The following is a 22,518-nucleotide window of genomic DNA, read 5'->3' as shown; positions in this document are numbered from 1 at the left end:
TCTGTTCGTTCCCTTTGGGGCACCTGCCATTGGCCACTGTCAGGACAGGATGCTGGGCTTAATGGACCTTTGGTCTGACCCAGTATGGCCGTTCTTATGTTTTTATGAGGAAGTGGATTAACTGTGGTGATGGGAGAACCCTTCCTGTGTCTGTAGTGAGTGTCTACACTGAAGCACTATAGACCTCTAGCGTTTCAAGTGTAAACAAGCTAACTCAAGTTAACCATGGAGGGAAGACACAACTGAAGGAAGGAAGTATTGTGCCCCATCTGGTGTCCTATCCCCTAGACTACAGCGCCTCTACACTTTACACTAAAATTGGGGTGTGACTACAGTATGTGTAGACATAACCGAGATAGCTGTGATATAGGTAGTGCAGGTACCAAAAGCCGTGAAGTCACCGTAGCTATGCCTGCAAAACTTCATAGAGTAGATGCAGCCTAAAGTGACGGAAGGCATTTTTCTGTGGGCGTCGGAATGCCATGTACCTGAACGACAGTGGCTTCATTGACGAAAGGGTTTAGCTTCATCTATGTTGAGAGTTAGGTCTGCATAACTATGGTGCGAGGGGGGTCTTGATTTTTCACACCCCTAACCAATGTAGCTATGTCAGTCTAACTTTTAAGTGTAGGCCAGGCCTACATGTGGGATTTGCTGCTTTAACTAAATCAGTCTAGTTGAAACACACTGTTTTTCCTGGTGGGAGAAGTGGAGGGGACTCATTTATAGAGGGGTAGAGTTTGTCAGTGAAAGCAGCCAATGTGACGTGTGGGAATTAAGCTTTATTAAAAACTACCTGAACTGTTCTCGTTGCTGATTATTTGCATTGGGCAGCAGATCCCAATTGAGACCAGGGCCCCATTGCGCGAGGCGCTGCACAGACACATAAGCCTCATCCGCATAGGATCTAAATTGGGATGTTAGTACATTTTAACTTAGCCCTGGTTTAGGCACAAGTTTTATACCAGTATGACTATGTTGGTTCAGGGTGTGATTTTGTTACTGATATAGTTATACCAGTACAACCCTTAGTGGGGCCACATTTATACCAGTATAAAGGGGCCTTAAACTGGTGTAGCTTATTTTGCTTCCCACACCGGAATGAGCTACACATGAGCTATATGCATCTTATACCAATATAGTTAAAGCAGCTAACTTTCTAGTGTCAATGAGCCCTTTAAAATCACCTGTTTCTTAACTAAAAGAAAAGGAGTACTTGTGGCACCTTAGAGACTAACCAATTTATTTGAGCATGAGCTTTCGTGAGCCACAGCTGTAGCTCACGCTCAAATAAATTGGTTAGTCTCTAAGGTGCCACAAGTACTCCTTTTCTTTTTACAAATACAGACTAACACGGCTGTTACTCTGAAACCTGTCTCTTAACTGGATCATTCTCTGATTTTAGGGTGTGTGTGGGCACGTGATGCCTTTAAGCCAGCTAAACTGGTTTTTAACTGGTTTTCTGCAAGGAGAATTTCCTTGGTTTTTGAAGCTGTATGTAGGTGTTAGGTGGAAAACAAGATACCTAAACTCTTCCTTGCCTTCCAGTTTTAATAGAATCCAGAAATGTAGATCTGCTTTTAAAAGCCTCCAATGTTGGGGATTCCACAACCTCCCTTGGAAGTCTGTTCCAGAGTTTAATTATCCTTATAGGTAGAAAGTGTTTCCTAGTATCTAACCTAAATCTCCCTCAATCCAGATTAAGCTGATTACTTCTTGTCCTAACATCAGTGGCCATCCAACAATTGAGTACCATCCTATAACAGCCCTAACGCATGTGAAAACTGTTATCAGGTCCCCTGTCAGTCTTCTCAAGACAAAACATCTCCACAGTTTTTAATCTGTCCTCATACACTTTCTAAACCTTTGAGCATTTTTGTGGCTTTCCCCGTCCACATCTTTTTTAAGATGTGTCACCCACAGTTGGACACAGTTCTCCAGCTGAGGCCTCACCAGTGCTAAGCAGAGTGGCACAATTACCTCCCATGTCTTAGATATGACACTCCTGTTAATACACCCCAGAATATTAGCCTTTCTCGCAGCTGCATCATATTGTTGACTCATATTCAATTTGTGATCCACTATAACCCCTAGATCCTTTTCAGCAGTATAGCCAGTCACTCCCCATTTTGTAGCTATGCATTTGATTTTTCCTTCCTAAGTGTTGTACTTTGCACTTGTCTTAAATAAATTTCGTTTTGTTGATTTCAGACCAGTTCTCCAATTTGTCAAGGCCATTTTGAATTCTAATTGTGCCCTCCAAAGTTGCTGGTAACCTCTCCTGCCTTGATGTCATCTGCAGATTTTGTAAGCCTACTCTCCGCTCCATTAGCCAAGGCATTAGTGAAAATACTGAATAGTGCTGAACCCAGGACAGACCCCTACATGATGACCCCTTTAGATATGTCCCTCCAGTTTGACAGTGAACCATTGATAACAATTCTTTGAGGGCACTCTTTCAACCAGTTTTGCACCTCCCTCCTTGTAATTTAATCTAGACCACACTCTCTAGTTTATTTATGAGACTATAATGTGAGACTGTGTCAAAAGCCTTCCTAAAATCAAGCTATATCATATCTACAGCTTCCCCACTACCCATTAGGCAAGTAGCTGTGTCAAGATAAAAGAAAAGGAGTACTTGTGGCACCTTAGAGACTAACCACAAGTACTCCTTTTCTTTTTGCGAATACAGACTAACATGGCTGTTACTCTGAAATGTGTCAAGATAGGAAATTAGGCTGGTTTCACACGATTTTTTTCTTGCCAAATCCATGTTGGTTATTATATCACTATAATCTCCTCTAGGTGTTTAAAATTGATTTTTAATCATTGGTTCTAGTATCTTTCCAGGCATCAGAGTCAGGCTGACTGGCCTGTAATTCCCCAGGTTCCCTTTGTTCTCATTTTTAAAGATAGGTACTGTGTTTACTCTTCTCCAGTTCTCTGGGGCATCACCTGTCCTCCATGGGTTCTCAAAGACAATCATGAAAGGTTCTGAGGTTGCTTCAGCTGGCTCTTTAAATGTCCTAGGATGAATTTCATCAAGCCCTGCTCAATTAAATCAATTTAATTTATCTAAATATTCTTAGCTAGTGTACACTTGCCTGCACGTGCATTACCTTTGAAGACACAGAGACGTGGATAGAAGGTCAGATCAACAGTATTTTGTAATCTAAAGAGTAGACACTGTTTCATTATATTCTCTTGGGAGAATGGAAGAATGCCATGCAGAAGAAGAAAAGATCAGCCTCAGAAAGATTAAAAGTGTAGCAGGGAACTTTGAAAATGTGGGAAGAAAGAACTGAAAGGCAGTTCCATTCCATCATGCATTATTACAGCATAATTGTCAACATGCTAATTATTGTGTATCTTGTGGTTCATTTTTCTACTTATTTATTTCCATTTAAGATTTGTTTCTAACATTCTAATCAGTGTAAAATAGTGCTGTGCGGGAAGGTATTCACACTAACGCCTCACCATTAGGCCATCAGGAAGAAGCCCTGGAATGTGTTCACAGCTGCCATCAAGTGGGTCTTTGATCCACAGACAATCATAGATCTCATTAAAGCTAATGGGTGCTCTAACCGCTCTTCTTTCTGCCTAAACAGAAGAAGCACTTAAGCCCCTTTATGGAGCAAAGTAGCTGGAGATGATTGAAGCTACTGCCCAAGGCAATCAGCCTCAAGGCAAAGTCTGAGCAGGACTAAGTTGGTATTCCATCAGTTCCCCAACTAGCTGTAAATGAGCAATTCTGAGTGTGTGCTTTTTAAGATGGGTGGCAGTTTCATATAGCTGCAGCCTGCAATTCTTTTCCTCTTGCCTCTGGACACGTATTTTTGCTTGGACTATAACCTGTGGCCAATGCAATGGTGTTTTGGTTCAAACTCCCCACAAAGTGATAACATTTTGCCTCAAACCCCACCCAGCCTCATGATGCACAGATGCAAATTCCCTCCACTATTTTGAGGTGGTCCGGGTAGGTTTTTTGACCAATCAGGCTGGTTTGGGGCAGTTTCCTGGCAACAAACTGTTCCACTCAGAATTGCAAAGCCTAAGGGGACAGATTTTTAAAGGTATTTAGGCACCTAGTGGGATTTTCAAAGGCACCCATATGGTGTTGGTGGCCTAGGTGCTTTTGAAAATCCCAGGACGCATCTGAATGCCTTTAAAGATCTGGCCTTACGTGACTTACATGGCCAAGTCCCATCTTCAGAAGTGTCTGAGGAGACTAAATCTCACTGAAAGATGAGGTATTTAGGTACCTAATTCCCCTGCCTGAACACCTTTAAGGCCAAAGGTCCTGTGTCACTTTGAAAAATGGGATTTAGCCACCCACATCACTTAGGCCTTGGAATGCTGCGCAAAGCAATGCCTAAATCCCGACCTCCTTGGGGCACAGGCCCAGCTGGAGCAGCAGGCTTGGAAGGAGCTGTGAGCAAGGAACCTGCCTGCTGCTGTTTGTTTCTATGGAGTCCAGGGGAAAAGAATGCCGTGTGCATTCTTTGTAAACAAGTAGGACTGCATCGAAGAATGGATCTGACTCAGACTTCCAAATGGAAAGGACCCAGTCAGGCCCCCAACTAGTAGCTAACTGCTCAGGCCAAAGGGACAAGGGAGTTCCTCTTTAACATGACATCAGCTCACCCATTCCCTACTGTGGGTACATCATGGCTTCCCAGAGCAGCTGGATTTATACAAAGCATCCAACTCCCCCACCCCCTTTCCACGTTATAGCTCGCTCTAGTTTTTACAGTCCCGGCCTTGGGCTGTCCTTCGAGCTGTTAGTTGTTTTGTATTGCATTAACTCCTAGAAGCTGCAGCAGCAATCAGAGCCCCATCCTGCTAAGTGCTGTCCAGACACGGGGCTTGACACCATGGGGCAATTGACCAGCGTAGCTACAGCAGACTAATAATGAGGCTGATATAACTTCCCCGCGGTTGACACCACTCCAGAATATGAGAGAATGTCCACGTGAGGTGACACACAGTCCCTGCCTCAAAAGGCTTCCAATCTAAATAGACAAGGGCAACCCAGAAGGCAATAGGAAGCGTTATCATCTCTAGTTTATAGATAGGGAAGCTGAGACATCCAGAAATTTGCACAAAGTCACACAAGGAAGAACTAGAAATTGAAGCCAGATCTCCTCTGTTGCAGGCCAGTGTTGCAGCCACACGACCATCTCTCTTCTCCCCGACCATCTCCCCTCCGTGGTTAGGGTTCCTGCAAGCAGCCCTCTGCCATCATGTTCCATTAGTCAGCACTAAATTTTTACAGGCTGTGAGAAAGCCTGGCCCTTGCTTCTGCAGCTGGGCGGAAGGGCTTGCACCACCCCAACTCCCAGAACAGCTAGATGTACCTGCTAAAATAAATTAGCGGGGAAAGAGCAACTGTTGAGGGTGAAACTGGCACAATCGTTCATCAGTGTTAGCAGCCCAGTAAAAGTACAGGGGGCTGTTCACACATGGCTTCTTTGGCTTGGGGCTCTGGTTTGACACCACAGTCACTCCCTTGACTTCAGTGCAGTCACTCCCCATTTACACCAGTGGGGGCTGAGATCAGAAGCAGGGCCGACCTCACAGCACTTGAGGTTTGTCTCCCAGTCTAGGTTTCTCCCATCTGGCCAAGCCCGCTTTGGCTAGCTGCCCAGGTTTCACAGGAGAAGCCCGGTTACTCAGCCGCTCAGAGAAGAGCCCAGCCATCACAAAAATCTTTATTATTAGTATCAGCAGCACCATGACAGTGTCTGTGACCTTAAACAAATCCTGTGTCACCTGGTCCTCAGGCCTGGCCTACACTGAGAAGTTAGATCTGAACCTTGTAGTTAAGTTGACCTAAGCCCTGCTGTAGACACGGGTAGGTTGAAAGAGGAATGCTGTTATGGACCTAGCTACCGCCACACAGGGAGGTGAGTAACCTCCGTCAATGGGAAACCCCCTTCCATCCACATAGGAAGCATCTACACTCTGGCCCTACAGCAGTGCAGTGCAGACGTGGCCTCAGGGGGGCCAATCCGCCACGTGCGCAGGCAGGGCTGGCCTCACCTCCCCCTGAGGCGAACTGAGGTGGCCACCTCAGGTGCCAGACACCAGGCCCCAGAGTTTCAAAGTTTTGGCCCAAGCGAGGGGGCATGGGGGTGTCGTTGGAGCTCTCCGCCTCAGGTGCCAAAAGGTTGTGAGCCAGCCCGGTGCGCAGGCATCTACCCCACGGGAGCATGCGAAACACCCTCAGTCTCGCTTGGTGGCACAGCTTAAGCGACTGCGTGATGTGCCAGGATAAAACCCAGGTCTGCCGGGATCCAGCCCCGTGCTGAGCCGGAGGGGCGATGAGACGGACACAGGCAGGGAGATCGAGAACACGTCTATACCAGGGATGCCGCAGGGGCACCGTGAAGTGCTGTAGCGTAGACGCTTCTTACATCCACCGAAAGGGTTTTCTAGGAAATCCACTTCCCCGAGCAGCGGAGAATTCTTCTGTCAACCTAGCTGCATCTAGCCTGGGGTTAGGTCGGCTTAACTAGGGTGCTTGGGGTGCGAGTTTCCCCGTGGCCTGGAGCGACACAGCTAGGTTGATCTAAATTTTAAGCATAGACCAGAGCACAGACAGAGGCAGCCAGAGACCAGTTTTGTTGTTTGTTTTTTATCTGGAGCAGGATTTAACACGTCTGCACTGCGCGGATACAAATTTATATCCGCGGATAAAAATCGGTATCCGCTGAACCGCAGGGCCCTCCCGGGAACCGCAGCAGCAGCAACAGGAGCGAGCCATGGGGGTGCAGCTCCCAGGAACCAGCGCCCCACGCCGGCAGCTCAGCCCTGTCCTCTGACATGGCTGTACAGACCCCAGACAGGAGCAACAGTCATGGAGAGAGCTGCATGGCAGGGACAGGGGTGGTACAATTGCATGGGAGGAGCTGTCAGTGTGGGGCACTGGCTCCTGGGAGTGGCAGCCCCCACGGTTCACTCCTTTGGCTGCTGCGGTTCCCGGGAGGGCCTGTGCGGTTCAGTGGATACTGATTTCTATCCGTGTATATAAATTTGTATTCGCGCAGGGCTCTGTTAATATTCAGCAACACATGGGATCGATGAGGACCATTCACTGGCCATGCTGTACTTCAAGGCCTCCTGCAATCACTGTAAAAAGTCAAGAGATTTGCTTAACCCATGAGATTTCCAAAAGATTGGGGGGAGGGGGTGGTGGTGTTATTTGCCATCTAATTACTAAATCTCAGCCCATGGCTCTCAACCTTTCGAGACTACTGTACCCCTTTCAGGAGTTGGATTGGTCTTGCGTACCCCCAACATTCACCTCACTTAAAAAAGGACTTGCTTACAAAAATTAGGCATAAAAATATAAAAAAGTGTCCCAGTCACACCAGTACTGAAAAACTGCTTCCTTTCTCATTTTTACCATATAATTATAAAATAAAATCAATCAATTGGAATATAAACATTGTACTTACATTTCAGTGTATAGTATGTAGAGCAGTGGAAAAGTTATTGTCCATATGAAATATTAATTTGTACTGACTTTGCTAGTGTTTTTGACGTAGCCTGTTGTAAAACTAGGCAGCTATCTAGAGGAGTTGCTGTACCCCCTGGCAGACCTCTGCGTACCCCCAGAGGTACGTGTACCCCTGGGTTGAGAACCATTAGTCTAAGTCACTAGGACAGGGACCATCTTTTTGTTCTGCACCTAGCACAGTGGGGTCCTGGTCCAGGACCCTGGCTCACCACAACACAAAGAAAAATAGCAACAAGAAATCATTTTTAAAGCTTTTAGTTTTCTCTGCGCCCCTGAAGGCTTTTAAAATGGAAGTTGAAATTCTCACCTAATCATGCCAAATTATTCAGAACCTGATTCCCTGTTGGAATAGATGACTTCTGGAGCTAGGGCTTTAAGAAAAAACAAACAAACAAACAAACAAACAAAACCCAACACCCACACCAAACACTGGGAGATTTACCAACACTGGGAGGAGGGAGCAGAACCCAAACCAGAAGCTGCAGCCCATGGGAACATAGCATAAGCCCATAGAAGGGGACGCAAGCCCTGAGGGCAGGCTGGGGTCTCACTCGCTTACAGCTCAGCCCAGAATAATAGCTTCAGCCTGGCACATTGACCAAGACTCGGGAAGCAACCAGAGACATGGTGGGAGGTGGCAGGAAGTTTAATCTGATGCTTGGGTGACGGTTGCCATATTGGCTAACGGTGGGGATTGAACTGGGGCTCTCCAGAGCTGAAAGCACAAGCAGCTACAGGTTGAACTGAAGAGTCAAGGCTCCTTAGGTAGGGCTGCAACTGTCCTTTGCGGATGGGGAACCTGGGAACACGCGCTGCCCAGCTGGTTAAATCTGCAATTAAAAGCAGGTGCCCCCCTGTGGGGAAGGGTGCAGCAGATTCTGGGAAGCCACCAGCACCTTTGATACACTGACTGCAGTTCAGTATTAAAACCAAAAAACTTTATTGGAGAAGCGATGAGTGGATACAAGTACAGAGCAGGTAGAGGAAAGGCAACTTCCACAGCCAGAGGGATTAAAATAAAGTATGCACAGGAGCACCATGCCACAAGCCATCATGGCTAGTCCAGATCTGTCTTGGTCCCCTCTGTGCCCATGTGCAGAGCTCGGGCTCCAAAACCATCTCAAAGATAGCCCTGAGCCATGGTCACACAGCTCCACCTTGCAGCGCTGAGTCACCTTCTTCAGCATGAAGCGGCAGCCTGCAGATACTACAGATCCCAGCAGCCCATGCTCCAGCCCAGCAATTGGGATCAGTGGGGAGCAGAGCATGCTGGGACTTGTAGTCTTCTAAGGCTATACGTTCGGGTTAGCAAGGAGATATGGCTGCATTCTGTTCTGTTTTATAAAGTGTCAGCCAGGCTATATTTGGGTAGCCCCTACACCTCCCACCAAGGGGAGCTCTTGGAATACTGGCCCCCACTTCCAACCCTTTCTTTCCAAGACCCTTGTCAAGGAGGAGGGGGAAGGGAAGAAAACTCATACTAAAATCAAGTTTAAAACTCTTATAAAGTTATCCCTGATCGTGTACATTCATTTATGACATGAGACATTCAGAATTTTAATTCAGAGCTATTATTTCAAGCACTTCTGTGATTGGTTTTTAAATAGACTATGTAGACTTTTTGTGATTAGTTTCTATATAGACTACCTCCTCCCTCAGCCCCAAAAGGAACATCCCACCAGAAAATGGACAACTGGGGCATCTAAATGACTTTGGAGAAATCTACCCCAACTTCCTTATGCCTTTGAAAACAAACCTGCCTCCCAGCCAGTCAGCAACATCCCCAGATTTCTGCAGGCCAGAACAAGCCAGGAGATCAAGGATTGAAGGGAGCGGCTGGAGCAGATGCCTTGATTTGCGAGGGCTTATTCTGCCATTGCATCATGAACAGGGCACAGGCTGAGAGTCGGGAGACTCCAGTTTTTAAGTCCAGAAGGGACTTGTCATGAAAGGTAAGAAAGCTCAGAGTCCCACCTGCAATATTGCTCCAGGCCTCCTGCATTTTAACACCTGGCCCCCAATGTACGGGCTTTTAATGGTAAGGTTACACCTCTGATTACACCAGTGCCCTCCATCACCGGATCAGTGACATCCAGATTAGCGTATGGCTCACTGGGGCTCTCTGGTCTGTGCCACTGTCTTTCCTGGGGATTTTAGCCTCTGTCCCTAGCCCTGTTATACAGGCTATTAGCGAGGTGGCTGGCACCAGTCCACTCAGCCAGTGGCTTGGTTGTAGCAGGGGAAGATCACGGTCTGGTCGACAGGAAGCATGCGTGGCTGGAAGGTGGAGGGAAGCCTCAGTCAGTCGCTGCTGCTGGAGGAGGAGGAGGAGGACGACGACGAGGAATGCTGCAGGAAAGGGGAGAGAAATCGTGAGGCTTGGACCTCAGCCCAGGGAGTTGACATGCTGTTGGCAGGTGGATGGCTGGGAGGAGAAAAGAAGAGGGCACCCTGCTAACAGAGTCCTGAGCTGCTGCCCATGGAAGCAGGGCTCAGCGCCCACAGGGGACACCCTACCCATCCCACCAACCACTGCCACCCCCCCCCCATGTCACAGGATTTGTGCAGTTGGCGGGGGGGGGGGGGTCCTTGGGTCTACTGCCAACCCTGTGCACCAACACCCACCCCTGCCACACACCCGTAGTACAGGGGCTCCCCTGCCATGCCCAGAGGAGTTCCCCTAATTGCATTGCCCCCTCCCCACACTGTAAAGTGGGGGGTTGTCTTAACCCTGGAGACTAGGAACTAAACCAAGATCCTCCAGGCTAGGGTGACCAGATGTCCCATTTTTAAAGGGACAGTCCCATTTTGGGGGACTTTTTCTTATATAGGTGCCTATTACCCCCCACCCTGTCCCGCTTTTTCAGTTGCTATCTGGTCACCCTACTCCAGACTCATGCACTCAAACCACCATCCAGGAGGGGGAAGCGTCCCCGTCCCAAGCCCTGAGCGAGCCAGCTGCCCTCCCTGGCATGGTTCAGTGACAGCACTAATTGCTGAACAGATGGAGAGACCCATGCACAGGTGCTGAGAAAAACCCCAACACACAAGCCTTAGAATCATAGAATCTCAGGGTTGGAAGGGACCTCAGCAGGTCATCTAGTCCAACCCCCTGCTCAAAGCAGGGCCAATCCCCAGTTTTTGCCCCAGATCCCTAAATGGCCCCCTCAAGGATTGAACTCACAACCCTGGGTTTAGCAGGCCAATGCTCAAACCACTGAGCTATCCCTCCCCCAAAGCTGAGCTCACTTTGGGCTGACAGTGCACCAGCACTGGGGCTCCCCTACTACAAGCTGAATTCACCTAAGAGCTGAAATCACTGAGTGTTGTGTTAAGTAGTGGGGGAGCCTGAACATATATTGTGGAGCAGTTTGCGGGACGGCTGGTGAAGCAGTTCGACGCGGAGCAGTGTGTGGATGGCAGGAGCTGCTTGTGGGCCGTGGAGCTGAGCGAAGGAGTTCGTGGGGCGGCTGGCGGAGCGGAGCGCAGCTGAGCGAAGGAGTTCGTGGGGCGGCTGGCGGAGCGGAGCGCAGCTGAGCGAAGGAGTTCGTGGGGCGGCTGGCGGAGCGGAGCGCAGCTGAGCGAAGGAGTTTGTGGGGTGGCTGGCGGAGCGGAGTGGAGCGAAGGAGTTCGTGGGGCGGCTGGCGGAGCGGAGTGCAGCTGAGCGAAGGAGTTTGTCGGGCGGCTGGCGGAGCGCCGCTATGGAGCTATGGGGCGGTCAGCTTCAGATCATGTAAGGTGCCTCTTACCCCCGTCCCATTTCCACCCAGGTTGGGAGGTAAAGCTCCGCAGATAAACTTTCGAACTCTGGGGCTGCCCTGACCAGGGACAGAGACTTTTGGGGCATTGGACTTTTGGGACTTTAGGTGATTTGGGGTTGCTGGACTCAAGAACCAAAGGGAAAAGGGCATGCCCCAATTTGCCTGGGGTGGGTTTTTTTTTTTGCTCACGGGTTGTGTTATGAATCCTGTTGGTGGTGTTTCCCCAACATAATGCCACATTGTTTCTCTCTGTTATTAAAAGGCTTTTGCTACACTCAGACTATGTGCTTGCGAGAGGGGAAGTATTGCCTCTTGGAAGCGCCCAGCGGGGGTGGTATATATTTGTCCCAGGTCACTGGGTGGGGGCTCGAGCCGGTTTGCATTGTGTTATTGGAATGGAACCCCTAGATATTGAACCCGGCCCTTGTTGCTGCCAACTCTGACGGGCAGTTCCCTCCCCCAACCCAGCATGTACCTCTTGTTGTGATCTGTATGCTATGTATAACTTGTTACTCAAAAGGTCTGTCTCCCCCCACCCCACCATTTTGTCTCCTCTCCCTCTTTGAATACCTTTCCCCCACCCCGCCCTCCTGGAATGCTTGTGGGATGAATGGGCTGCTCAAACAGCTGGAAGATCAGAAGAGCTCCCAGGTAGACAAGGTGTCTGGGACTCTGATTAGGCAGGGATCATACACCCAATGCATGGACACTGCCCGAGGCGGAGTGTGACCAACCAGATGTGGCCAAGTCATCTCTAGTCGCAGGCCATGAGGAGCTGGTCCTTAAAAGGGGAAGGGGCCAGTGCTCAGGAGTGCACTCACAAGATTGTACCTCCCGGGAAGGCCCTTCCTGGGGACTGCCTGGCCAGTGGGCCGCTGCGTTGCATTCCATCGTGCCTCGGGAAGACTGACCTTCATTGCACCATCCATGGCTGCGCTGTGGGACACTTCCCTTGAAGGATCCTGACCTCTCCAGCGCTGTGCCTGTCCTGGGAGCGAGAGTATGCGAGGCTCTTTTGAGCTTAGCTATCAGTATAATAAACGTACTGCTTTCTGCCAAACTCTGGTGGGTCATTAGTCCTCCCTAAGCTTCCTAGCTGGCCCAACTTTGGATAACACCTCTGACCACTGTGCCAGAATGCGCCCCCGCCCACCTTGCACCCACTGACCTTTCCATGCTTGTGCACCTTGTGTGGCTTGTGCACCTTGTGAGCCTTCTTCATCTTCTTCCTCATCTTCTTTGCTGCCTTCTTGTCCAGCACTTGGGTCCCAATGGCGACAGTCCCAGGCATCAGGGGGTTAATACCCATCCCCCCGGGCATGCCAGGAGCAGGTGGTGGATAGGGACCCAGAGGGCAGCCAGGCTGCTGGCTGGGGAAAGGGGGTTGAATGGGGTGGCCGGGGGGGTATGCGGGCTGCCCTGGAACCCCTGCTGGAGGGATGGGATAGGAGCCAGGGGGCACTGTGCCTGGGGGGAAGGCAGGGTTCTCAGCAGGAGGGTAGGCAGGATTGGAACCAGGTGGGTACATGGGGTTGGGAGGGAAGGCTGCTCCGGGGTAGGCACCAGGCTGTCCTGGAAGGAGAATAAACCAGTGTCACAGCCAGCAAGAGAAGAGAGACACCCTGTGGAGCAATATCCCCCCCTCTGCCCTGCTCCCAGCCCCACCCTGCAGTATCACGGGGGCTTCCCCACCTCACTGCCCCCCCCCCCGCCCCCGGCCCCTCCTGTGACAGTGCAGGGGAGCCACACCAAGTGTTACAGGCTTGGCTGCTGCTCCCTAGCTTTGCCTCCCTGCTTTGGGGGTGGGGAGGGGGGGAGTCCCCTGGTTCCTGCAGGTGCAGTCGCCCCCTCTGGACTGCAGTGATGCCCCCCAGTGGGTTGCCAGCAGGGGTAATTGACCAGGTCCTGGGGATCTAAGAGCACCAGCTGCAATTGCTTGAGCTAAAGGAACAGCGCCATTGGCTTAGCTGACTCCAACCTCTGTACACATCTCCGCCACTAGTAGGGTACGGCCATAAGAACGGCCAGAGTGGCTCAGACCACTGGTCCCGCTAGCCCAGTATCCTGTCGTCAGCGGTCAATCCCAGGTGCTCCAGAGGGAATGAACAGAACAGGGCAATTTAGCCAGTGATCTATCCCCGTCATCCAGTCCTAGCTTCTGGCAGTCAGAGGCTAGGGACACACAGATCATGGGGCGCGTCCCTGACCATCTTGGCTAATAGCCATCCATGGACCTATCCTCCATGAACGTTTCATTCTTTTTCGAACCCACTTATACTTTTGGCCTTCACAACATCCCCCGGCAATGAATTCCACAGGCTGACTGCGTGTTGTGTGAAGCAGTACTTTCTTTTGTTCGTTTTTAAACCTGCTGCCTAGTAATCTCATTGAGTGACCCCTGGTTCGTGTGTTATGGGACGGGATAAATAACACTTCCGTATTCACTTTCTCCACACCAGTCATGACTTTATAGCCCTCTATCATATCCCTCCTTAGTCATCTTAGTTTTTTGAATCTCTTCTCATATGGAAGCTGTTCCATCCCCCTAAACATTTTTGTTGCCCTTCTCTGTACTTTTTCCACTTCTGATGTATCGGTTTTGAGATGGGGTGACCAGAATTACACACAGTATTCCAGGAGTGGGTGTACCACGGGTTTATCATAATGCCAATATGATATTTTCTGTCTCATTATGTATCCCTTGCCTAATGGGTCCTAATATTCAACTGGCTTTTTTGGCTGCTGCTGCTGCACATTGAGCAGATGTTTTCAGAGAACTATATGCAAGGACTTCCAGATCGCTTTCTTGAGTGGTAGCAGCTACTTTAAACCCCATCACTTTGCAGGTATAACTGGGGTTTTTTGTTTTCCAGCGTGCATTGCTTTGCATTTACCACCACTGAATTTCATGGGCCCAGTCACCCAGTTTCGTGAGATCCCTTTATAACTCTTTGCAGTCAGTTTTGAACTTACCTATTGTGAGTAATTTTGGATCGTCTGCAAATTTGCTACTTCACTATTTACCCCTTTTTCCAGATCATTTATGAATACGTTGAACAGCACTGGTCCCAGCACAGATCCTTGAAAGACCCTGCTATTTACCTCTCCCCACAGTAAAAACTGACCATTTATTCCTCCCCTTTCTTTCCTATCTTTTAACCAGTTACTGATCTATGAGAGGATCTGTCCCTTTATCCCATGACTGCCTACTTTGCTTAATAGCCTTTGGTGAAGGACCTTGTCAAAGGCTTTCTGAAAGTCCAGGTACACTACAGCCACTGGATCACCCTTGGCCACATATTTGTTGATCCCCTCAAAGAATTCTAATAGATTGGTGAGGCATGATTTTTCTTGACAAAAGCCACTTTGACTCTTCCCCAACATATCATGATTATCTATGTGTCTAACAATTCTGTTCTTTTCTATAGTTCCAAACAATCTGCCTACTATGAAGTTAGGCTCACCAGCCTGTAATTACCAGGATTGCCTCTGGAGCCTTTTTAAAAAAAAAAGTTACATTAGTTACCCTCTAGTCACTTTGTACAGAGGCTGATTTAAGCAATAAGTTACATAGTACAACTGGTAGTTCTGCAATTTCATATTTGAGTTCCTTCAGAACTCTTGGGTGAATCCCAGCTGGTCCTGTTGATTTATTACTGTTTAATTCCATAACGTCCTCTGTTGACACCACTATATGGGACAGTTTCTCAGCTCTGTCACCAAAATAGACTAGCTCAGGCATGGGAATCTCCCTCTCGTGCTCTGCAGTGGAAGACCGATGCAGAGTTAGCATGGGGCACATGCTGTGTCTGCGTCCCACAGAACCTGCCACCAAAACCTCCAGCTCATTTCACGTGGACCACCCAAGCTGGGCTAGATTTGAACCTGCCGCTTTAGAGGCAAGAGGGAGCCCCGTATCCCTTCTTTCCCCTGCTGAGGCAAAGAACAGGGGAGCACCAGAGGGAAAGCCAGAGGAGCAGCTGAGAAACCTGCTAGACTTGCCATCACTCCTGTTGTCCCTCACCTGCGTTGGGATTCCACATGGTTAGAGAGGAGAAGTGTCCTGTCACCTGGAGGGAAAGACACACTGTTAGACAAAGCGAGTAAGTTTCACAGGGGAAGCATGGAGAAGAGAACACCAGAAGGGGACAGCTTGCTGTTTGCATCCCTAACAGAGATCAGGGCCTGCCCTAGAGAGCCTACCTAGAGAGTCTAACTAGACAAAGGATGGAAGAGGAGACCGGAGAGGGGCAGTGCTTTGCCCTAAGCCACCTTCTCAGAGCCAGGAGCAAAACCCAGGTCTCCTGGCTGCCAGCCCAATGCTCTAGCCACCAGGCCTCATGTCCTCATCAAGAGGCAGCTCAGGCTGGTGACTGATTTTCCATCCCTCCTGGGAGGAGAAGTCCCCAGCCCCCACCCTCCCAGTCTCCTCTCCTGCTGGTCCTGCAGCGTGTGTACCCAAGCAGATGAGCAGAGGAACAAAGAGGATCACAGGAGGAAGCAGCTGCCGTAACTATCTAGCCAAGCAGGTGTGGCTTGGAGCAACGCATGCAGCCCAAGCTCCGCCGACTCTGCTTCTGGGGACTCGGAGCCAATGTAACCCTCCCACCAGTGCACACCCCCTCACAGACAATGGCACTGAGATGCCTACACGGGAGAGGCCGCTGGGTTAATTCAGAGCTCCCCCGCCCTGAGCTGCTTGACAGGCACCCCCACATCTTCCTGCTTCCACTGCTTCAGCCCCATCACCTCCCCGGCTTCCTCTGCCGTCCCCCAACACTGCACCCCACATGCCCTCCAAGCTCCTCCACCACCCTCTGCAAACTCCACTTAATCTCTGCTTCAGGCCATCAGCTCCTCTCCCCACCCCTTTGCGCTAGGTGCTGTCCACCCCCAGACAGCCCCCTGCCCCAAAGACCTTACAATCAAGGCCACAGCTCCAATAGTGTTAAACCAGCTCTGGGCAAGGAAAACCCGCCACATGCAGTATCTGAAACTCAAACCTCTGGTGTTCTTTTCCTCTCTCCCCAGACACTGCTCAGCAACAGTCACCATGAAACAAGAATTTACAGCTGGATTGAGATGGGGGAAGGGGTCCCCTATGCAGACTCCTCAGTGTCAAACTAACTCCAGACTTCCTTTGGCACCACCGCCATTCCTTGGAGGAGCATGGGAAAGCAGACGCTCCAGCCACCCTTAGCCCTCCCACATGAGAGGGGCAATTATATGTCAGCCCTCAGCTCTGTATCTGCACCTGGTGCATTGTGTGTGTGCGCGTGTGTGAGGAGGGGGGATGGGGGTTTGGTGTAGAAGACACATTCAGGGGACAATGCTTTGCTACAAGAAATGAGCCTAATGCAGCCCCAGCTCCCATTCCAACACCGTCCCTCTCGCCCCGCAACACACAAATACACATACAGATCTGTACAGAAAGAACAGCAACTCAGGCTAGTCAAATCGATTCAGAGCAAAGTGAAACCGACCCAGCCCGTCCCAGTCCACCCTCCCAGGCAGAGCTGGGTCCAAGGCCAGGCAGCACAAAGTGACTCAGCTAGATTAAAAACTGATGAGATCTCAAGGGTGGAGCAAAGTTCAGGAGCAGGGAGCAGCTCAGGGACACCCCACCCCACGCCCTGCAGCACAGGACAGCCAGCCAGTGCTTAATTTGTGCTGACAGAGGTGCTGGGCTACAAACCGTCAAGCCATTTTTTTACATTCATAACTGATGCAGCAAACTCAGAGGTGCCAGGGCTACAAACTGCCAAGCCCAGAGATGCCAGGGCTCAGCCCTGGCACAAATTAAGCACTGGACACAGCTGTGTTGCCGCCCAGAGGGGACCAGCTCTCTCTCTCATGAAGGTTGGCAGCTCTTTGGCAGCCAAAGAGCTGATGGGGGAGGCAGAAGGTCAGTCACCCATACAGACTGCAACATATTGAGGACCCACAGAGTTACGACACCCGAAGCCAAGCCTCACAACCGAAAATTCAGGGGGTAGTGGGAAAGCAGCCCCCAAGAGGTCTGTAGCCAGAGCAGAAGTAGTCTAGCTACCAACAACGGATGAGAATAAGATTTGGGGTATGCAAATTACAGGGACAAAAGAGGGGTGTGCATGGGATGGGGGGCAGACAGAGGGGTATGCATGGGGGTTGCGCAGCAGATCATGCGCCAGAGGTGGATAGACAGACAGAAGGGTGTGCAGGGTGGATGCAGAGGGGGATGGACTGACAGCTGTGTGTGGGGAGGATACACAAACAGAGGGACGGATAAACAGAGGGGTGTGCAGGGGGATATATAGAGGGGCATGCATGGGGGAAGGACAGACAGAGGGGTGTGCGGGGGGATGCACAGAGGGACGGAGAGACTGACAGCTGTGTGGGGGAGGACACAAGGAGGGGCACACATGGGGCAGGGATGGACAGGCAGAGGGGCATGCGGGGGGATACACAGCTGGGAGGAACAGACAGACTGACAGGGATGTACGGGGTGGGATACATAGGGAGAGACGGATGGACAGAGGGATGTGCACAGACAGGAGTGTGCAGGAGGGATGCACAGACAGAGGGACAGTGGGATGGACGGACAGAGCAGTGTGCAGGGGGGGAGGGATGGACAGACAGATAGCTGCGCGGGGGGGCATGCGAGGGGAGGGAGGGACAGACAGACAGAGGGGTGTGCACAGGGGACACACAGGGAAGAGGGACGGGGGGACGGAGGGGTGTGTGGGGGGGATACACAAACAGGGAGAGGGACGGACAGACTGACAGCTGTGGGAGGGACGCGCGGGGGGAGGGAAGGACGGGGGGACGGACGGGGTGGACAGACAGAGGGGTGTGCAGGGGGATACATGGGGGAGAGGGAGGTACAGACAGAGGGACGGGGGGACAGAGGGGTGTGCAGGGGGCAGAGGGAGGGACGGACAGACAGACAGAGGGGTGTGCAAGAGGGATGCACAGACAGCGGGATGGGGGAGAGGAACAGGGGGACAGCGGTGTGCGAGGGAGGGACGGACAGACAGACAAAGCCCCCCCGCCGCCATCACCTTGGCACCAGGCGGCTCCGCTCCCGAGCTCCCCAGCTGTGCCCCGCCGGCTTCCTGGAAGCGCTGGTGTCCCCGGCCCGCCGGGCCCCCATTGGCTGGCGCCGGCCCGGGGCCGCCCGCACTGGCTGGCCCCGCTGTCCGTCACCCCCGGGCCGCGCCGGCGGGAGGGGGGCGCTGGCCCCGCTTACAAGGGCCGCGGCCGCCTCCGCCCCGGGTGTGGGGGGAGGGGCAGGTTCGTACCTGGCCCCGCCGGGAGCAGGGACCCGCTACACGTGGGGGCGGGGACTCCGGACTCCTGGGTTCTCTCCCCAGCTCTGGGAGGGGGGTGGGGTCTCGTGAGTTAAAGCGAGGGGGGCTGTGACTCCGGACTCCTGGGTTCTCTCCCCAGCTCCGGGAGGGGGGTGGGGTCTCGTGGGTTAAAGCGGGGGACTCCGGACTCCTGGGTTCTCTCCCCAGCTCCGGGAGGGGGGTGGGGTCTCGTGGGTTAAAGCGGGGGACTCCGGACTCCTGGGTTCTCTCCCCAGCTCCGGGAGGGGGGTGGGGTCTCGTGGGTTAAAGCGGGGGACTCCGGACTCCTGGGTTCTCTCCCCAGCTCCGGGAGGGGGGTGGGGTCTCGTGGGTTAAAGCAGGTGGGGGCTGGGAATCCGGACTCCTCCGGCCTGGCCTCAGTTGCAGGAGGGAAGTGTGGCATAGTGGTCAGGGATGGGGATTGGGCATCAGGACTGCTGGGTTCTCTTCCTGGCTCTAGGAGGAGCGTGGTCTCGTATTTGGAGCAGGAGCCTGGGGGGTGCCAGACCCCTATGTTCGATTCTGGGCTTTATACAGGAGTGTGGTTCCCAGGTCAGACTCAAGGGAGCAGAATCCAGAACTCCTGATTTGCTGTGTCACTTGGCTCTGTGTCTTCAGCTAACTGTGCCTCAGTTTCCCCACCTGGGAAACAGGGTTAACAACTCCAATGCACAATGGGGGCATTGGGGGGAGGAGGTGGATTGTGAGGTTTAATTCACTAATGCTTGGGAAGTGCTTTGAGATCCTCAGATGAGGTGGCAAAGAAACATGCTGGCTGTCCAGTCTCGCGCCATTGAAACCCATGGCACTGAGTGCTCTTTTGAGAGGCAGAGAAAGCACTAGGAAGGATGGTCCACTGGGTAGGGCACCAGGCTGGACACTTGGGATAGATTCTTTCCTCATCCACATTTGTCCTGGGTGACCTAGGGAAAGTCATATAGTCTACCCTGTGCCTCAGTTTCCCCACCTGTAAATGGGGATCATACCCCACGGGTATGTGAGGATAAAATCTGCTAATAAGTGTAAAGCACCCAGGTATTATGGTGATGGGCACCGTATAAGTGCTGGCTAGAGGAAACAAAAGTGATCAGGCAGCAAGGCAATGACCTTTCCTAGCTAAAAGAAAAGGAGTACTTGTGGCACCTTAGAGACTAACCAATTTATTTGAGCATGAGCTTTCGTGAGCTACAGCTCACTTCATCAGATGTATACCGTGGAAACTGCAGCAGACCACAGTATACATCTGATGAAGTGAGCTGTAGCTCACGAAAGCTCATGCTCAAATAAATTGGTTAGTCTCTAAGGTGCCACAAGTCCTCCTTTTCTTTTTGCGAATACAGACTAACACGGCTGTTCCTCTGAAACCTTTCCTAGCTAGATACTCAATCATCAGATCTAAAGTGCCCAAAGGCTGCCTGGTGGCTCTCTAAGATGCAGGAGTGACTTCAGAGGGGATCAAGCAGCGCTTCACGTGGTCTGAAAAAAGTGGGAGTCTATCATCTGGGAGCAAGAGCTTTTGTAAGACAGACCTTGGGGTGCACCCTTCAGAGACAGCCCCCCCACCTCCAAACACACATGCTTTAAGCAGTGGGATCAGGGCCTGTTCCTGAAAGATTAATCAGGGCCAAGCTGGCGAGCGGGGTGTGGGTGTCTGAATGCGCCCTGTCCTGGAGCCCAGCCAAGTTAGAGCGCCACGTGTTTACACACAGCTCTGATGACACTGCATGAAAGCAAAGCTCACCTGACAGCAGCGCCAAGGTCAGTGAGATCCTGGCTGCACTTAAAGGACAGTGTCCCTGTGGAGCGCTGCCCAGTGCATTAGGCAATGTGGGGGGATCTGCTGGAACTAAATGTGGAGAAAGGGGCTTGGGCTGCGGGAAGCTCTTGGGAAAACTGGCAACGTTTTATTGTGTTGTTTTCTAGTCTGTCTAGTGGTTACAGCAGAAGATTGGGAGCTAGGACTCCTCGGTTCTAGCCCTGGCTCTGGGCGGGGAATGGGCTCAAGCATGTGGGGATGGGAGGCAGGACACAGCTATAATGACTAGACTGGCTCTTTTATTGAGGCTGCTGGACACAGACTGACCCTGAGGTTCCCTCTGGTTAGTGCCAAGATGGGGGGAGGGATAGCTCAGTGGTTTGAGCATTGGCCTGCTAAACCCAGGGTTGTGAGTTCAATCCTTGAGGGGGCCAATGGGATCTGGGGCAAAAATTGGGGATTGGTCCCACTTTGAGCAGTGGACCTCCTGAGGTCCCTTCCAACCCTGATATTCAATGATTCTATATGGGGCCATCCTAAATCTGGCCTGGATTCAGCTGCCGTGGAAGGGAATGCTGAGTACACAATGGGCTCTGTTTGTAGCTCTGGCACGCCTGGTAACACTTGGGCATATACCTTGCTTACCCTGTGACTTAGTTGACTTCCCTGTGAAAATGGGGACAACACCCTGACCTGGGACAAAGGGGGGGATGCCTGAGATGTGCAAATATTAGTGACAGATAAAAGTCCTGCCTCAGAGTCCTCCCAAGTCAGGAGCATGTTCAGAATCCCAAGGCCTGGAGAAATCACCGGCTGGATTCCTCCTGGGATGAGGAAGCCCCAGGGTTTAAGAATCCCTGTGCAGGTTAGAATGGGCCTTGGACCAGTCTTGCCCAGCAATAAGAATTATGTGTCTCCCCCTCCCCGTACTTTTCAGAGAGAAATCTCTGGAGTCCTTTGTGCTGAAGGGACGTGTTGTTAAGTGGTATTATTCTGGGCTGCTGCTAAGGGCAAGAATCTGAGGCCCTATTGCACCAGATCACAGACCAATGGCTAGAGGAGGATACTGGGCACCAGGACTTGGGGGGGTCTATTCCCTGCTCTGGGAGGCACTGGGGTCTAGCAGATAAAGCACCAGACTGGGCCTTGGGAGACCTGAGTGCTAGTCTTGGCTCTACTGGGCAACTCACTTCGCCACTCTGTGCCTCAGTTTCCCTGTATGTGAAATGGGGCTAATGAGCCTGACATCCTTTGTAAAACGCTCGGAGATCTCTGGGAGAAAAGCATGAGGCGGTGTGATTAGCAAGTGCTGGCTCCTCTCTGCCCTGTTTAACACTGGCTCCCAGTGGCCCATCCAGCGTAGAATCCTCCATCAGACCATTGGCTTGTCTTGCCCAGAATCCTCAGTTCCCTGTGGGCTCAAACCCAGGGGCCTATTGCCTATAAACCCAGTGTATATTTAAACCAAGACCCTACCAAAACAAAACCCTCCGCTGCCCACCCAGTTCTCCCCCTTTGGGGTGGGGGGAATGAGCCACGTGTGACAGGTGGGAGTTGGACTGGAAGGTGCTTGGATACTCTGGGGGAGCAGGATAAGAACCTGGGTGTTGCACAGGGATAGATGCCTGGGTGTTTTTCTCCGGCCACACTGGATCTGTCAAGCCCCACACCTCTTGCTGTAGCAGCACCTTGGTCTCAGAGAGGGTGCAGAGAAGAGCCACAAGAACGCAACAGGGTTGGGAGACCTGCCTTACAGTGAGAGACTCCAGGAGCTCGGTCTGTTTAGCTCAACAAAAAGAAAGCTAAGGGGTGACTTGATCACAGTCTGTAAGTACCTGCATGTGCTCGCGGGCTGGTCAGGCGAGCAGACAAAGGTCGAACAAGGTCCAAGGGTCGTCCGGGATTCTCCACCACGGGCAAGTTCTAAATCAAGAGTGGAGGTTTTTCTAAAAAATCCATTCTACTTCAAGCAGGATATAATTCAGGGCTGTGTTATGCAGGTCAGATGAGACAATCACAGGCATCCCTTTGGGCCTTATAATCTATGCAAGAGGTCCACAACCTGTGGGGCGTGGGAGGGCCAGGGGCAGCCCTCATGGGGGCCGGGGAAGGAGTGCCACCCAGCCCCTCTTCGCCTCCAGTTCTGCTCCA

The 22,518-nt window shown here is 51.5% G+C and overlaps 1 protein-coding gene across 2 annotated transcripts; it reads right to left on the bottom strand.

Moving 5' to 3' along the window:
* Window positions 1-8,438: 8,438 nt before the first annotated feature.
* On the bottom strand, window positions 8,439-22,293 carry PRR13 (proline rich 13). 2 transcript variants are annotated; one of them, XM_075121679.1, is made up of 4 exons: window positions 22,203-22,293; window positions 15,308-15,353; window positions 12,452-12,855; window positions 8,439-9,871 (listed from the first exon to the last, which is right to left on the bottom strand). In XM_075121679.1, the coding sequence occupies exons 1-4, from the start codon at window positions 22,206-22,208 to the stop codon at window positions 9,824-9,826; spliced, it is 504 nt and encodes a 167-aa protein (XP_074977780.1). In that variant the 5' UTR covers window positions 22,209-22,293; the 3' UTR covers window positions 8,439-9,823. The 2 variants fall into 2 exon arrangements, with proteins under 2 accessions (XP_074977780.1, XP_074977781.1); XM_075121680.1 differs by lacking the exon at window positions 22,203-22,293 and adding an exon at window positions 18,324-18,505.
* Between the last annotated feature and the right edge of the window lie 225 nt (window positions 22,294-22,518).

Source organism: Caretta caretta, chromosome 20 (assembly GCF_965140235.1).
Source record: "Caretta caretta isolate rCarCar2 chromosome 20, rCarCar1.hap1, whole genome shotgun sequence".
Lineage (NCBI taxonomy): Eukaryota > Metazoa > Chordata > Testudines > Cheloniidae > Caretta > Caretta caretta.
Note: the sequence above shows the minus strand (reverse complement) of the source record. Positions and strands in the feature narration are given on the sequence as shown.

Bases quoted from the DNA above. Each gene is read 5' to 3' on its own strand.
- PRR13 (XM_075121679.1), bottom strand. The intron at 12,856-15,307 runs GTGAGGGACAAC...TTCTCCTTCCAG, and splicing joins CATGTGGAATCCCAACGCAG to GACAGCCTGGTGCCTACCCC. The intron at 9,872-12,451 runs GTCAGTGGGTGC...CCTTTCCTGCAG, and splicing joins AGGTGCACAAGCATGGAAAG to CATTCCTCGTCGTCGTCCTC.